The sequence below is a fragment of the Ambystoma mexicanum genome, chromosome 3p (genome assembly GCF_040938575.1).
Source record: "Ambystoma mexicanum isolate Mex_15411 chromosome 3p, UKY_AmexF1_1, whole genome shotgun sequence".
NCBI lineage: Eukaryota > Metazoa > Chordata > Amphibia > Caudata > Ambystomatidae > Ambystoma > Ambystoma mexicanum.
This window is the reverse complement of record NC_090925.1, coordinates 530631058-530646882: the sequence shown is the minus strand read 5'-3', so window position 1 is coordinate 530646882 and position 15825 is coordinate 530631058. Positions and strand designations below refer to the sequence as shown.

Sequence of the window (15825 nt, the reverse complement as noted above, 5' to 3'; positions counted from 1 at the left end):
AGGTTTAAGCTGGCAAAGTGTGATGCAAGAGAAGAGTAGGAGGCAGTTATGAACAGTGAGGCTCATCCAAGGACGTGTCAGTTCCATACCAGCATCATGCAGATCAGCGCTCTGTAAAATGAGCTAGTGGCAGGAAAGGTGAGGTAGTTGGGTAGTATGAGGGCTGAAGTAGGTTTCTGACGAGGGTGAGATTCTTGAAGGGGGTGTCAGCATCACTAAAGTGGAAGGCATGGATCTACAACCAAGTTGCCCATAGTCACAACGGGAGGGAGAGGAAAAGTGCAGGGGTGGCTATAATCACAAAGGAAGGGTCATAAAGTAGTATGCATGAGGCTTTGGATACCTTACCTAGTGCTTCAGCATGCTGGGCATATAGATCAGAGAACAGTGCGAGCAAGTTCAATACATTAGCAAGCCGCTCCTAAGTGGATTTGGGCACCAGCGATGTAGTGGCAAGGCCAAGTGGTCTGGCTCACCTGCAGCCATTGCCGGACAGGGCTAGACAGGGAAAAAGCCATCTGGCCTTAGAAGTCGGCCTTTGAAGGGGGCCGCCATCACCTGCCGGCTTTCTGGAGCAGGATGCAGTCGTAGTCCTACAAACCATAGGCTTGTTGAGTGCTTCAACAAGGGCATTATAAGTGGCTTGGAAGAGCCCCTCAGGAGAAAGTGGGATATTCTTCTGTCATGCATCATGTTCTCCTACCGGGAGGTGCCAGTGAACTGTGTTGGGTTCAGTCCCTTCGAGCTCCTGTTTGGACATCCTGTCAGGGGTCCGCTAACTCTGGTGTGAGAAAGATAGAGCAGCAATCCCCAAACTCCTTCCCACAACATAGTGAACTATGTGTTTGACCTTCGATCCAGGATGGCTAGGTATAGGGAAAAGAGCACCCAGAACCAGCCAGGAGCTCATGAAGCACTGACATGACCAAAAGGCCGCCATGACGTGGTACATGCCAGGCCACATATTCGTGACCATGGAGCCCATCCAACTCAGTGACTTGCACGACAATTGGACTGGGCCCTATGTGGTGCTGGAAAAGATCACTGAGGTGAACTACCTCATTGATACTAAGACACTGAGGCAGATGCATCAGGTCTTCCATGTCAACTGGCTTGAACCCCATTACAGCCGGGATGACTTAGTGATGGCTCTGGCTATGGATGATGAGACCGAGGAGAAGACGGATCCTCTCTTTTACTTGTTGCATACAGAGCCCACTGCTGGGTCTCTCGAGGAAGTTCAAATCTCTCCAGACCTCAATGAACAGCAATGGCAGGACAGCCAGTGGCTGCTGGATCAGTTCGCTGGGCTATTCTCACTGACTCCACTCTGGGAACAGTAAACAGGTGAAATGTAGGATTCACTGGATGTCTGACAAGGACTGCCTGACCTTGCTGATGCAGCAACAATGGAATCCTCTGCACTGGTGAGCTGATCGCTTGGTCAAACAGCCTACTCTCACCTCTATTGGGCCTACCATCTGAGCCATGCTGGCCACCAGAGCCCCACCGGAGCACCTGTACACATCTGCGGTGGCGATCCACCATCTTGTCCCGATCAGCGGCCGGACCCTAAAATGGCGGGCGCAGCGCGGCTCAAAAATGAGGCTGCATTTGGTTGCTAAGCAACCTGATTACTCTTTGTCCAATCCCCTGCACCGGTAGGCGGGAGCCGGCATTCGGGAGAAGGCCCGAGGGAAAAGGCCCCGTTCCTCCCCAGTGAGCCCCACTCTGCATTATCTGCTCACCTGAAAGGGTGAGAGGGCTGGAGCCCTCCCCTGTCCCCACGAGCACCCCAGAAGCACCAAGCCGCAGATTCCACTCGTGCTGCCTGACCTTCCTGATGCAGCAACAACGGAATCCTCTGCACTGGTGAGCTGATCGCTTGGTCAAACAGCCTACTCTCACCTCTATTGGGCCTACCATCCAAGCTCTGCTGGCCACCAGAGCCCCACCGGAGCACCTGCACACATCTGCGGTGGCGATCCAACATCTTGTCCCGACCACGTGGCCTGACCCTAAAATGGTGGGCGCAGCGTGGCCCGAAAACGAGGCTGAATTTGGTTGCTAAGCAACCTGATTACTCTTTGTCCAATCCCCTGCACTGGTAGGCGGGAGCCGGCATTCGGGAGAAGGCCCGAGGGAGAAGGCCCTGTTCCTCCCCAGTGAGCCCCACTCTGCTGTATCTGCTCACCTGAAAGGGTGAGAGGGCTGGAGCCCTCCCCTGTCCCCATGAGCACCCCAGAAGCTCCAAGCCGCAGATTCCACTTATGCTGGCTGACCTTCCTGATGCAGCAACAACGGAATCCTCTGCACTGGTGAGCTGATCGCTTGGTCAAACAGCCTACTCTCACCTCTATTGGGCCTACCATCCAAGCTCTGCTGGCCACCAGAGCCCCACCGGAGCACCTGCACATATCTGCGGTGGCGATCCACCATCTTGTCCCGACCACGCGGCATGACCCTAAAATGGCAGGCGCAGCGCGGGCCGAAAACGAGGCTGCATTTGGTTGCTAAGCAACCTGATTACTCTTTGTCCAATCCCCTGCACCGGTAGGCGGGAGCCGGCATTCGGGAAAAGGCCCGAGGGAAAAGGCCCTGTTCCTCGCCTGTGAGCCCCGGGTTACAATGGTCAGGCGTCACCATTATACCTGACACCTGCATCCACAAGCACCAACGTTGATACAACTGGCTCTGCCCTGCTCCAGCCAGCTAGCACCGCCCTGCAGCACACCTTAGGTTCTATTCATTTGAGCTATATGCCACCTTCACCACAGACATTCTGTACATGCACAGCCTCACTGGCCCCGGCGCACGGACAATTGCCTGGTCACAGCACTCGTAACGCCTGTCACTCACGACTGTCCACCTCTCCATGCTGATTTGCGCCTTTTAATCACCTTTCATACGAAATGCCTCACATTTGTTACCAGCATAGGCAAACTGCAAGCACTATCCGTGATTATGTGCCCCTCTCACCAGCTCATCTTGTATTTGTGTAAAGCTTGCCCACACTATCATTATGGTGGCCAACTTTCCTTTGCATGCACTTGCTAATAACTTGATTTGCCTACTACTTAGCCTGTTACCGTGCTTCCTGATCGGTTCTGTTCATGCTAGCCAAACCAAACTGTATCCATTGTGATTTATGAGTATTTGACTCGTACACTGCCTGCTGCATCTGTGCCCTGCTAGCCAAACCAAACTGTATCCATTGTGACATATGAGCATTTGACTCGTACAATGCCTGCTGCATCTGTGCCCTGCTAGCCACACCAAACTGTATCCATTGTGACTTATGAATATTTGACTTGTACACTGCCTGCTGCATCTGTGCCCTGCTAGCCAAACCAAACTGTATCCATTGTGACATATGTGTATTTGACTCGTACACTGCCTTCTGCATCTGTGCCCTGCTATTCAAACCAAACTGTATCTATTGTGACTTACGAGTACTTGACTCGTACACTGCACAGCATACTCATAGTGTATCTACTGGCCGCCTCTCTACGCCGGCATCTGTACCTGCTTGCCAGCCTTTCTTACATCTTATTGCACTCTCCTGCCCAACTAGTACTGTCCCATTGCCTAGATAGGTAACGTCAGTTCCCCCTACCTCACTCTTCCTTTGACTTTGCCTTTAAAATGCTTTGCACCGCTGATATTCACTCTCACCTCTCATCCTCATTTGAGACTGCACCAAAGTTTCCAACCCCGTCCACTCAACATCTCATCACATACATATTGTTCACCCTTCAGGTCCTAACCTGGTCACCGCTCCTTACCTTCACCTCACAGCTCTACTTTTCGCCCACTTCCACAACTAGTAGAACATCATCTCCCGAAGTACCTTTCACTTTCATCATGCCAGGTCCTAATCCTTATGTCAACGCACCGGTCCTCTGGCTACTACATTTCACCACCAAACCTACACCTAACCAACCATGCCCCACTATCGTTAGAAACTCCAGGCTCGGATCACGCCTGCACCACCTTCCTCTCCACCAACCTTCAAAAATCAACAACATAGTTACACTCGCTAGTCACCACATGGCGCCTGCCATAGGCACATTGAATCTGGTTTTGTGCTCCTCCCTATCTCAGGCACACACCATTGCCAATTGTCCACCATTGCCTCACCACGCCACATTGACCTCACCTAACCATTCCAGTCAACCATGTGCCTCATCAGTTAGAAAACAAAGATTAGCCTCCAGATGTCATCACTGGTCCTACCATTTGAACAATCCTATGCTCTACAAAACTTCCAACTCTAGCCATAACAAAACCACGACCCACTCGGCTCCTAAAATTGACTCTCCTCCTCATGTTCACAATGCCATCACTGTCACTAAACTCAAAGGCGCGCTCATCAACACACGCTCCGTCCAAGCACACGCCCTAGATATTGCAGATTTCATTGTCACAGAAAACCTCGACTTTCTCACACAGAAACCTGGCTGCATGCAGCGTCCGGCCCTTCCCTGACCCTGGCCATCCCTGACAATTATTCCATTATTAGGTGTGACAGGGACACCAATCAAACTAAGGGGGGTAGACTAGCCTTCATATTTAAGAGCTCGCTTAACCTCAGAGCTGCCAATAGCCCGCGGCTGCCTTCTGCGCAATTACTGTCTATCAAATTGCCGATCTCACCCAATCACACAGCCACTGTACATCTCATTTACGGCCTCCAGGCCCTACCTCTTCATTCGCAGAGGACATTTAATCTATCCTAGCTACCAGCACTAAGCCCAATTTTTAGATCATTAAATTGGGAGACTTCAATCTAGGCTACCAATATATGAATGACGCCAAAGCCATTGACCTAGAAAGAGTCCTTACCGACTTCGGTCTCACCCAACATGTCATTGAGCCCACCCACATCAAGGGTCGCATTCTTGACTGGGTCTCTGACATGAACTGTGCGCTCAACGTCACCTCCGTGTCGCCATGCGCTTGGTCTGATCACCACAAAATATCATTCTCCATCAATTCCAGTCCACCCATAGATAAAGCTAACCTTGCCCCTCCCACTTCCACACGCAACAAAAAGGATATTACGGTTGAGAAATTACTCCCACTTATCCTTCCTCTTTTGAACTCGGTGTCCACCACATGCTCCGACCCCACAGTGCTAGTAAACACTTTCAACCGTGCCATGCTAAAAGCCCTCAACACCATTGCCCCCCTCAAATTACACAAACAAAAGCCGCGGTTACACCTCAATTCCTGGTTTACCCCGCACTTACGCGATCTGCGCAAAGAAAAAAGAAAAGCTGAGGCTCATTGGAAAAGCTCACCTTCTCTAGTCAACAAAAACAACCTTACTGTAACCTCCCTCACCTACAAAGAAGCCATTTTAGCTACAAAAAAGGAAGTTTATAACAAAAGGATCATTCAAGCCCAATCAAATACCAAGGAACTCTTTAAGATTCTTAAGGAACTGGACTCTCCTGTCTCCCCTCTTGATACATGCACCCCAAACATGGAATGGTGCTCTAATGTTCAAAAGGCATTGCTTGACAAAATTGCCATGCTCCAAGCAAAAATTTATACTAAAAAAAGCCACCTCTCCGATTCAACGGGTAACCCTCCATCTTACAAAACACCTACTCCTAAACACTCTTTCAAACCTTTCAGCTTCTCACCCCTCACCATCAAGGATGTCGAAATTATTATAACAAAGCTTAAGCCTTCCAATTGCCAAGGCGACGCCTGCCATGCACCGATCATAAAGGAAGCCGCACGTGACCTTGCCCCATTTATTACCTCATTCATTAATGCCTCCTTCAAATCGGGCATTGTACTTGACAACCTTAAGGATGCTTGGGTCATCCTTTTAATCAAAAAACTGAACCTCGATCCCAGTAACCGCTCTAACTACAGGCCCATCACCACGGTGCCTTACCGTCTCAAAATTTTGGATTGCGCATCCTATCTCCAAATCCAAGAATATCTCTAAACCAACAATCTATTAGGGCTTAGATAATCTGGCTTCCGTCCCAGACACGGTACAGAGACAGCGTTGATTGATTTGAAAACCCAAATCGAGGAACTGAAAGACAAGGGCAAACTGGCGCTCCTGCTCCTCCTTGAACTTTCAGCAGCCTTTGATTTGGTTGATCACCAAATCCTCTGCCACCACCTCAAAATTGCAGCCCACTTCTCTGATGCAGCCGCATCTTGGATCAGCTCTTTTCTGGCTAACAGAACGATGAGGGTCTTCTCTCACATAGCCACAGCTGATCCAGCCCACATCCCATGCGGAGTTCCACAAGGAACGTGTGTATCTCCCACACTCTATAACGTATTTACTAAACCGCTCTTTGATATACATGACTATCTGGATGTCTCCTACACTAATTATGCGGATGACACCCATATACTCATCCCTATCACTGGCGATTATGTAGCAGATGCTAAAGCACTCAATACAGTCTACACTGTCATCCCGGCATGGATGGCGCATCATGGGGTTTGCCTCAATGATGAAAAGACAGAATTAGTCATTCTTGGCTCTCAATACAAACTCACTAAACATGACCCCAAATACAATTCCTTCATCATTGACGGAAACAATATCAAAGTCTCCAACGTCACAAAAACACTTGGAATATATCTAGTCTCCACTCTATCCCTCAATCGATAAACCAACGCAGTTGTCTCAGCGTCATCCTAAACCTGTGAATTGATTACAGCATGTCGCCCCTTTTAGACAACAGAGAGCTGTCTGATACTCGCCAGAACCCTCATCATGTCCAAAATCGATTACTGCAACACCCTCTACCTAGGGACTAGTCAAGAAAACATTGATCAACTTCAGGTCATGCAGAACAACGCCATAAGGGCAGCCCTCAACATTCCCAGCCGTTCCCACATTTCTAACACTAGACGTAGCCTGCACTGGCTATCCATCACTCACAGCATATCCCTCAAAGCACTTGTTCCAACACACAAGGACCAGAACAACGCAGCCCCGGCCTACCTATCCACGCGCTTCTTACAACATACAGCAACTAGACCACTAAGATCGTCTCAGGCTCACACCCTGACTATTCCTAGTTTCAAGTTACAGACAGCCGGTGGCTCGAGCTTCCCAGTCCTTGCGGCTAAGCTCTGGAACACCCTACCTAATGCTCTCAGAAACATGCCTGACAACCACTCCTTCAAAGCTAAAACCAAATTTTGGCTACATGAACGGGATGCCCTAGACTCCTCCCTATAATCCTTACATCTGTTAACCACATTACTGTTTGCTCACTGTACATAGACTGTTTTTACTGTATACCTAGATTCGTTCCTTTCTGGTATATTCGTTGCTCTGAACTATATGTAAATATCTGTAAAATGTATATTGTATCTTTTTTCTGTAACTTGTAACTGCCTCTTAAACATGCGCCCAGATGGCCTGGGGCAAGGTGCGCAATACAAATAAAACAAATACAAATACAAATACAAACAAGGAGGCAGCCTCCAAGATGTTGACCGTGGGGATGATCGAGCCATCCCACAGCCCCAGAGCAGGCACATTAGTACTGGTCCCTAAGAAGTTCAGTGGCGGGAAACCAGAGGTCCGCTTATGCCTAGATTATCAGGGGATCAACTCTGTCACAAAGACAGACCTGCACCCCATCCCTCAGGCCGATGAGCTCTTTGACCGGCTAAGCACTGCATCAACATAATTAAGATCGAATTTAAGGTTTATGGGTATCTTTGACATCACTGCCAGGTAATGGCAGGTCAGCCTGACCGATCATGCAAAAGAGAGGTCTGCATTCTCCACCCCAGATGGGCACTATCAGTTTACGGTTATGCCTTTCAGATTAAAGAATGTTGCAGCTACCTTCCAGAGGATAGTATACCAGATCCTAATGGGGCTAGAAGACTTCAGTGCCACCCACCTAGACCACATGGCGGTATTCAGCAAGACCATCTACCGCATCTTGAACAGGTGTTTCAAGCCATGCAGAAAGGCCGGCTTGACTAGCAAGCCGTCCAAGTGCCAGATAGTGCAGGGTACTGTGACTTACCTAGGTCACCAAGTAGGTGGCAGTAAGAAACAGCCTCTGCAGGCCAAAGTCCATGCAGTAAAATATTGGGACTTCCTCACCCAGATTCAGGAAAGGGTCTTCCTCAGCCTCACAGGTTATTACCAGCCTTTTATTAGATACTTGCCCTTCCCTGAAACGACATCACATTGAAGAAATTGCAGAAAGTTATCACCTGGACCCCTGCCTGTCTGTCGTCCTTCCAGAACTTGAAGAATGGCCTGTGCCAGGCCCCAGTTCTAAAGGCCCTGGATTTTGGGCAAGAGTTTATCATCCAGACAGACACTTGTGAATTTGGCATCGGTGCAGTACTAGTGCAACTGGACTCTGAAGGGGTAGAACAACCTTGTGTATACCTTAGTAGGTACTTGAGTAAGCGAAAGCGCAAGTGGCCACCATTGATAAGGAGGAATTTGCAGTAGTTTGGGTGATATGCAAGTTGAAACCCTAAATATTTGGCTCTCACTTCATCGTCGCAGCAAGAGAACCCAGGTTACTGAATTGGACCATATCCCCATCAGGGATATCCCTACATGGACATCGAACACAAACCTGGCTTGCCGCACTCCACTGCAGATGGCCTCAGTCGGTACTTTCGCCAGGAGGATGAGCCAGACCATTAGAAGGGTGAGTCTCAACCTTTGGGCTGGGCCGTGTGATGAACTGCCACTTAGAAAAGTTGGAAAGCCCTGGCTTTTTTGATTTTTATTAACAAATAGAATGATAACAGTAATTCCATCTCTAAAAAGGGGTACTCTGCCAAACATATTCCCTTTTTCCATCGACTCCATGCCAAACACATAGTAAACTCGTACCCTGCCACATCAGTAGCTTGATCTGTAGTTCTGAAATCACACCTACTCCAACCTACCTCCTGACCACTCTTTACTACCTCTCTCCTACTTCATACTACCCAGGTTGTACTCCAATGATCTCTACAAATTGTTCTATATATTGTTCTTGGTTCCTTGAGCCATGATATGTATTTTACTGCTTCTTATGTATTTCTGTTGTTTCATGTAAAGCACTTTGGCTTAAAGCGCTATATAAAATGTAATAAATACGAATACAAATAAAATTTCACAGCTAGTTTATTTGTTTGGTTCATAAGTCTCCTGTGGGCATTTGAATGGCTCCCATTGCATTGATAATGCCCCAGGACGATCGTCAGCTCCCTTAAGTGTTTGAAGGTACCGGGCCCCTCTCTCTAGAGTCTCCACGAGCCAATCTTCAGATTCCGTTCAATTGTAGCCAAATTAAACAATTTATTCTAAGTGTCTCCTGTATATCCTTTATTTCAGCCTTGCAGAATTTTCTGTCCAGAGTACCATTCTTTGAATTCTTGTTGTTGTTTATCAGAGTTGCCCCCCATGCGTGGTGCTTATCAAAGCTTTCTTAAACCACTTGTTTCATGGGCATGCAATATGTTGCCTTTTTCATTTAACAACTGTCTGTGAATGACCGAAAAGAGAAATCACGTTCTAACTCCCACAGTGCAGTATTCCTCTTCCTTAGCTCCCCTGTGCCCCTTGACACCCAATGGAGTTATTTGCTTTTCAGTTTCAGGTGTTGCTCTTTGCCAATGCTCTTCCGACACCCACAGGTCTATAAATGATTTTCCTGCCCTTTAGCAAAATCTTATATTCTCACCAATAATACTTAATACTATACTTAATGTCAATGCGCTGTATGTGTGTAGAACAACTCAATTTTCAGTGTACAAAGCCTCCAAACCAGATGCACATAATTGAGGTAATCCACTATTGATAATTATTTGATATCCAGAAATGCTTACACAATATCGGTTACGGCTTGGCTTCATGCATCTTTAGTAAATGGCGATGCTATAACATGAACCATAAAGAATATTGTTAAGACAGCTCCATGCCAGAGTGGGATACATTGTCCGTGAAGTGGGTTGGACGGATTTAATCGGACTAACTGATGAATAGAGTGTAAAGAAAAACATGACTGAGACATGGGAATGCTTGTGCGTTGTGAATATCGTTCCTTTAACCCCCAGGTTCTGAAAAAGAACGAGAGGTGTTTGAAAAGGCCAACAAAATGGTTCCTGACAAGTCCTTGACGGAAGGAGGGATCAACAACGGGGCAGAGGAAGATGAGGAACCTGGCATCTCTGTTAAAATGAAGCTTTTGAAGCCCCCTGTGGTTGGCCAGGGCCTTCATCTCACATTGACTCTGATAAACCTGACTCCTGTTGAGAACACTGTGCGGGTGAACTTCAGTTGCTCTTCCATCCTGCACAATAGGCAGCCCAAAGCCTTGATAATGAATAGTGAAGGATATGCCACTCTTGACCCCCATGAAGGTAAGATCCTACTTCATTCTACTCTGCTGATTGCCTATTTGAGTGGAAGAAAAAACATTCGTGTGGTCATCATTATCTTCTGTTTTGTGTGTGTTCTGAAGCCTGAAAGTGATGTTATACCTGCACTAATTAACTCTAAAATCTGCATTGGCGCATCCTTTACACAATACTAAATTGTGGTTTTACTATGAAGTGCAGACTTGAAATAGTTACATTAATCCTATGCATGTATTACCTATGTACTCTTCCTGAAGTGGTTCAGTGCCAAGGGACCGTAGCTATCATGGATGCTAAACGATGTGCTTTGTCAGTCATTCAGCCCTTTATATGCGGGCACCTCATCATCCCTTCCCCGCCACGTTGATATAATCCTCAAAATGCCTTTGACAATCAACCAAGGTTACCAAGGGGATGTCAATAGCTTGGCCATCTTTGCCATCATACCACTGTACTGGCGAGTCCCAAGTGTAAAGCACAGTTGTAAACTAAATATATCTTACACTTGCACTTCATTTCCAAAATGGTGGTCGACTGAATTGTATGTTTATAATATATTCCTGTTCTGAAGCATTGCTTTTTGTAACTATACAAACATATATAGTCTCATTGAAATATTACCAAAATATCCTAAAGAGTCCTATGTCTGATTCACAGAGCGTTTTCCAATTGCATTGGCCCAATATAAAACGCTTCTAGTAAGGTAATATGTCAATGAAAGTGTGTGTGCCCTGCAGTCATTCAGAAATTTCAGCTAGTGGCGTTTCCCATTTCTACTGGGTCTTCTTTTGTGGTGCACCTTTGCGAGAGGCAACTCAGTTGTATGCCTTATTGTAGATGCCAGCGTCATGATGATGCTCTAGCCTTTAGAAGCCCCCTACCTAGTTACTCAGATGTTTGGCGAGTAGCACTTTATAGTTGAACACGTATTCTAATATCCAGAACTGCTATAGTGCATCACACAGTACTTGGCAGACAACCAGGCATTTAACTAATGGCAACTTCAACTATTTACAATAAAAACAAATATATATATATATATATATATATATATATATTTCTTTTAATAACACCCTTCATGCCAGATTACATGCTCTAAGCACAGTGATGCTTTGTGTCCAAGGCGAGTGTGCTTCCCCTGAGCTATGCTCCCCTCCCTGAAGTTGTACCTTTTTGTTTACTTGCTGTTGCTATCTAGAGCACAAGCTAAATACCTGATTGGTGTTCCAGAGCACTTTAGAAAATGTAGCTCAAGGTATAGTTGACATGGGAGGGCGAAAAGTGTTTCATAAGGAACAGCTCTGAAGTGGCACACGTATGCAAGACTTTCTAGAATTGGCGAACTTGAATATGCCAGGGTTACAGCGGAATGTTCATGTACTAAGACAGAGTACCTCAGTGCAAAGGTAGGAACATCATCAGAGTCTGCATATTTCCATGATTATTTTGTCACCAAGTGGGTATACTCCAGATGTACTCTTGCAATGTACCTACTTGGTCTGCTTTTTTTAATTTGCAGTTTTTCTACAAAGGTTTCTTTGCTGCACATCACATTTGCATATACCAAATGTTTCAAAATATGAATCTATATTTCTTCCTCTGTGCCCCGCCATGGCATCACGCTGAAAATGAAAGCATGACTGTTCCCTCTTGTCCATGCTACAAAAAGCTACCCCTCCTCCAGCCCCACACTGGAATTCTGTCCTGCAGCTCAGCTCTGGGATGACCTGCAAATGAAAGTATGAAGATGTTAGGAGGTGGAGCCCTGCCACGGGAAACCTCCTAAGACCTTATGCAATTCTGTAAGGAGCTCAAGGGAGACACCCCTCTTCAAGGAACATCTCCTTCATGCACCATAGACATCCATATGTAACCTGCCAACCAGCACCACCTCACCACTAATTACTGCTCCTATTGCTCAATTGTATGTAGTACAGCCATGCTGTAAATTGTGCCTCCTTACCGGCACTCCTATCAGCACATTCCGGCACAGCACTCCGCTACTTCGCTCCGCTGCTTCTCGAAGGCGACTCGGTGCTCAATGGATGCACAGAGTGAATAAAAAAGATCTAGTGGATCAGTTATTGAAAGCCTGAGGAGTCCTGTCTCTCTACACCACTGGCGATGACTCATCTCACGTAGTCACACTATGTAATCAAGTTGCTTCCCAGAATGAGACGTGTGATATTGGTCAAATAGAGCACATGGAGTGAGAAGTGCCGGGATGGGGCTTAGATTAATGCCTATGGGGCCAAGGGCTCCAACTCAAATGTGATAGGAATAGCTATACTAAAAGTGTCATGATGGGTTTACCCAAATTGGTTCAAGGGTCTATTTATGGGGACACCAGACTTTCCAGAATTCCATAATGTAATCCACAGACTCAGCGATGTAGCACCCAGCTCGCAACTTGCCTCAAGCATACAGTCCCAGTGCTATACGATATGAGAGGTTATTTATAACGCGCTCAATACCCAGAGGTGCGCAGACCCAGGGATGGAACCTGTGTTGCTCAGTGCAGTCTTGCTTCCAAGGCGAGCACGTTGCCTCTGAGCTGTCGCCCTATAGCTCTCAGCAGACCTTTTGACTTGACAGTCTGAGAGAAAAAGCAGCAAGCTTTTCTTTCTTGATTTCGTTTACCAGACATGACTTCTCATCCTTTGCTGTGGGGACAATGATGATGATGTATTTGACACACTCCTGCCAGAAAGTATTCACCCTATGCAAAGGGTCCATATGTAGTGCCATAGAAACGTTCACTCCAAAGCTGCCACAGAACCTCATTGGCATGGATCAATCCTACCAGCAAGCATTTCCTCCCGCTTGCTTACGGTCTTTGTCAAATGGTGTCACATTCACTCACCAGGCATGGGTTGCCCTTCTGGGGAGACATCTGCACTGGGGAGAGTGGTGTAAACTTTAGGTAGAAGGACAGCGGGGACGTCATTTAGGGGTCCCCGGAGGTCACAACTGCGGCCCCTGATGTTTCCCTTGCTACCCCTGTCATCTCCCTTGCTACCCCTAAAAAAAAGATAACTTACTTTTATTTTTTTATTTTTTGATGCCAGGTCCTGTGCTGTGGCCAGTGCCATGTGGTTATTTGCTTCTGTAGTGGCTGGCTTTCTTTTTCTGGCCTCATAAATAAATAAATAAATAAATAAATAGAACAGGGGTTCCACAAGCAGTGATCCTAAATAAGAAAGAATAGGAATACCAAATCATTTTTCTTTCTGGAATTCATTACAATAATTGTGAGACTCATTAAAGGTTTCATTCAGGCACACTTCTGGGGGTGAGTCACTGATTTAGTCCCTAAACACCTCAACTCAGCCTTTCATCCTTCTGAGGTCGATAAATGAGTACCAACACAGGTTGGGTGATATTGTATGTATATTTGTTCTATATAAATCGCTCAAGCTTAAGTGCTATATAATAACACATCATTATCATTTGACCATGGACGTCTGCATGCATTCACAGTCATTTGCTAATATGGGTCTATACACACTGATCTTAATGATACATATGGCGATCCATTCTTATATGAAATGTACATGACATTATAGTGATATCGAAAACATTTTCTCAGTGTACATAGGAACAATGCTATGTGATGCCACTTCCTGTTTTGTCAAAGGGTGAAAGGTCGTGTTCCCTCACTTCCTGTGATATCGCTTTGGGGTATGGTCAAATGATATCACTTCCTGTAATGTCATCAGAGGTCAAGGGTTGTGTGATGTCACTTCCGCTATCCCAGGCATTTTGGTGAAATGACGTCCCTGAAGGACAGTAGTTCTGTTAGCTCCCACAAAGAAAATGGGAACGATCGTCATCTAACAAGGCACGGTCAGAAACGAGACTGAATTCGAGACGCACGTGCTGTTCGTTCTGTAGAGGGTACGAGTGACAACTTCTTAACAATATTTTAATAGACTTCCTTTTAGTGCTCCAACCATCTCACCACAAATAATCCCACAATGGCAGCACTCATCACACCGCAAAGCATCTTTTAAAATCATTAGCTCACACTTTTATCTAACACGTGCATTGTGTCTTTTTCTGTGGCATTGCTGTGTGCATCTACTCGCATTTTTAATGTATTCACAATGAGGTTTGCATCTGCGTTAGTGAGTCTTCGCTCCGAGACATTGGACAAACTTTGCAAAACGAACTGTTTTTTTTTTTGTTTGCTGCTCAAGAGAAATTCTCAGTGTTTTTCTCTGGGTGGTAGTTTGGTTTCGCCCTTTACAAAAGTTTCATTCTGGACAGCCTTAGTTATCACACGCAATTCCCCAAAGTATACAATCTGGAAAACGTTTCTGCGCATTAGACAGTTTGCCTTATCTCGCGGGCTCGCATAATTTGCAACGTTGTTCAGCAGTTTTACACCTGTGGCAATCAATTTAGGTCGATGTTCGCATTGAGCAAAAAGTGAAAACAAGTGTCTACAATGGTCAGTTGGTGCGAAGGCCGTCATTCTCTCTTTCTCTCTATGCATGCTTTTGCTCTCCCTGCGTGTGCTGTTGCACTCTCTCTCTCCCCCCACATGTGCTCTGGCTCTCCCAGTGTGCGCTGTCACTCTCTCCCGTGCATGCTGTCACCCCGCACATTCTCTCGCTCTCTCTCCCCACACATGCTGTTGCTCTTTCTTTCTGAGCACACTGTCACTCTCTCTGTGCACGCTGTTGCTCTCTCTCTCTATGCATGCTGTTGCTCTCTCTCTCCCTGAACGTGCTGTCACTCTCTCTTCTTGGACACGCTGTTACGCTCACTCTCTCTCCCTGCATGCGTGGTCACCCTTTCTCTGGCATTCTTGAACATATCCCCTTATTCTGTCTTCTCCAACTCTCACCTTTGCTCTCAGCCCTTACTCTCACACTCACTATTTCTCTTACTCTCTCTACCTTCCTCGCTCATATTTCCTCTTGCTCATCATCGGCGCTCTCAATCAATTGGTTCCTCCGTTGCTCTATTCCACTTCTCATTCCATTGCACACCTGCACCCCCTATAGCATCCTCCTTTGGAACGTTGCATTCTCCTCCTTGCACACTGGTGCTTATAAACGCAAAATGCAAAGAACAACATTAAACGCCCAAAATATTGGCATTGCCAGTGCTTGTTTTTCTCTTTGGAGGGGGAAACTCGTCTTACTGGACGCCCCCATAAACCTTTTTGAATCAAAGCTATTTATCTTTGGCAGGCAGGATAGAATGGCTAAAATGGCAGCCTCCTGGCGATTTCTTGCTAGTGTTGCACAGATATTTATTTTTATATTACAGTGATGACATTTCCTCTGGAAATACCATACTCCGAATACGAAAAGTCTCTGACCAGTGACAACCTTATTGAAGTAGCAGCTGTGTGTGAAGAGGAGAGTGGGCGGAAATTGCTGGTGCGTCGTGATATTTCCCTGGAAAATCCTCCTCTTGTCATTCAGGTACCAATTT

At 46.4% G+C, this 15825-nt stretch overlaps 1 protein-coding gene across 2 annotated transcripts in view; it reads left to right on the top strand.

Annotated features, from left to right (window-relative positions):
• LOC138580591 (protein-glutamine gamma-glutamyltransferase 6-like) overlaps positions 1–15825 on the top strand; it is a 282038-nt gene that overhangs the window by 226594 nt on the left and 39619 nt on the right. For both annotated transcript variants that reach the window (XM_069651253.1, XM_069651254.1), the window contains 2 exons: positions 10075–10380; positions 15658–15815. In XM_069651253.1, the coding sequence (XP_069507354.1) occupies positions 10075–10380; positions 15658–15815 (464 nt within the window). The remainder of the gene's footprint in view (positions 1–10074; positions 10381–15657; positions 15816–15825) is intronic.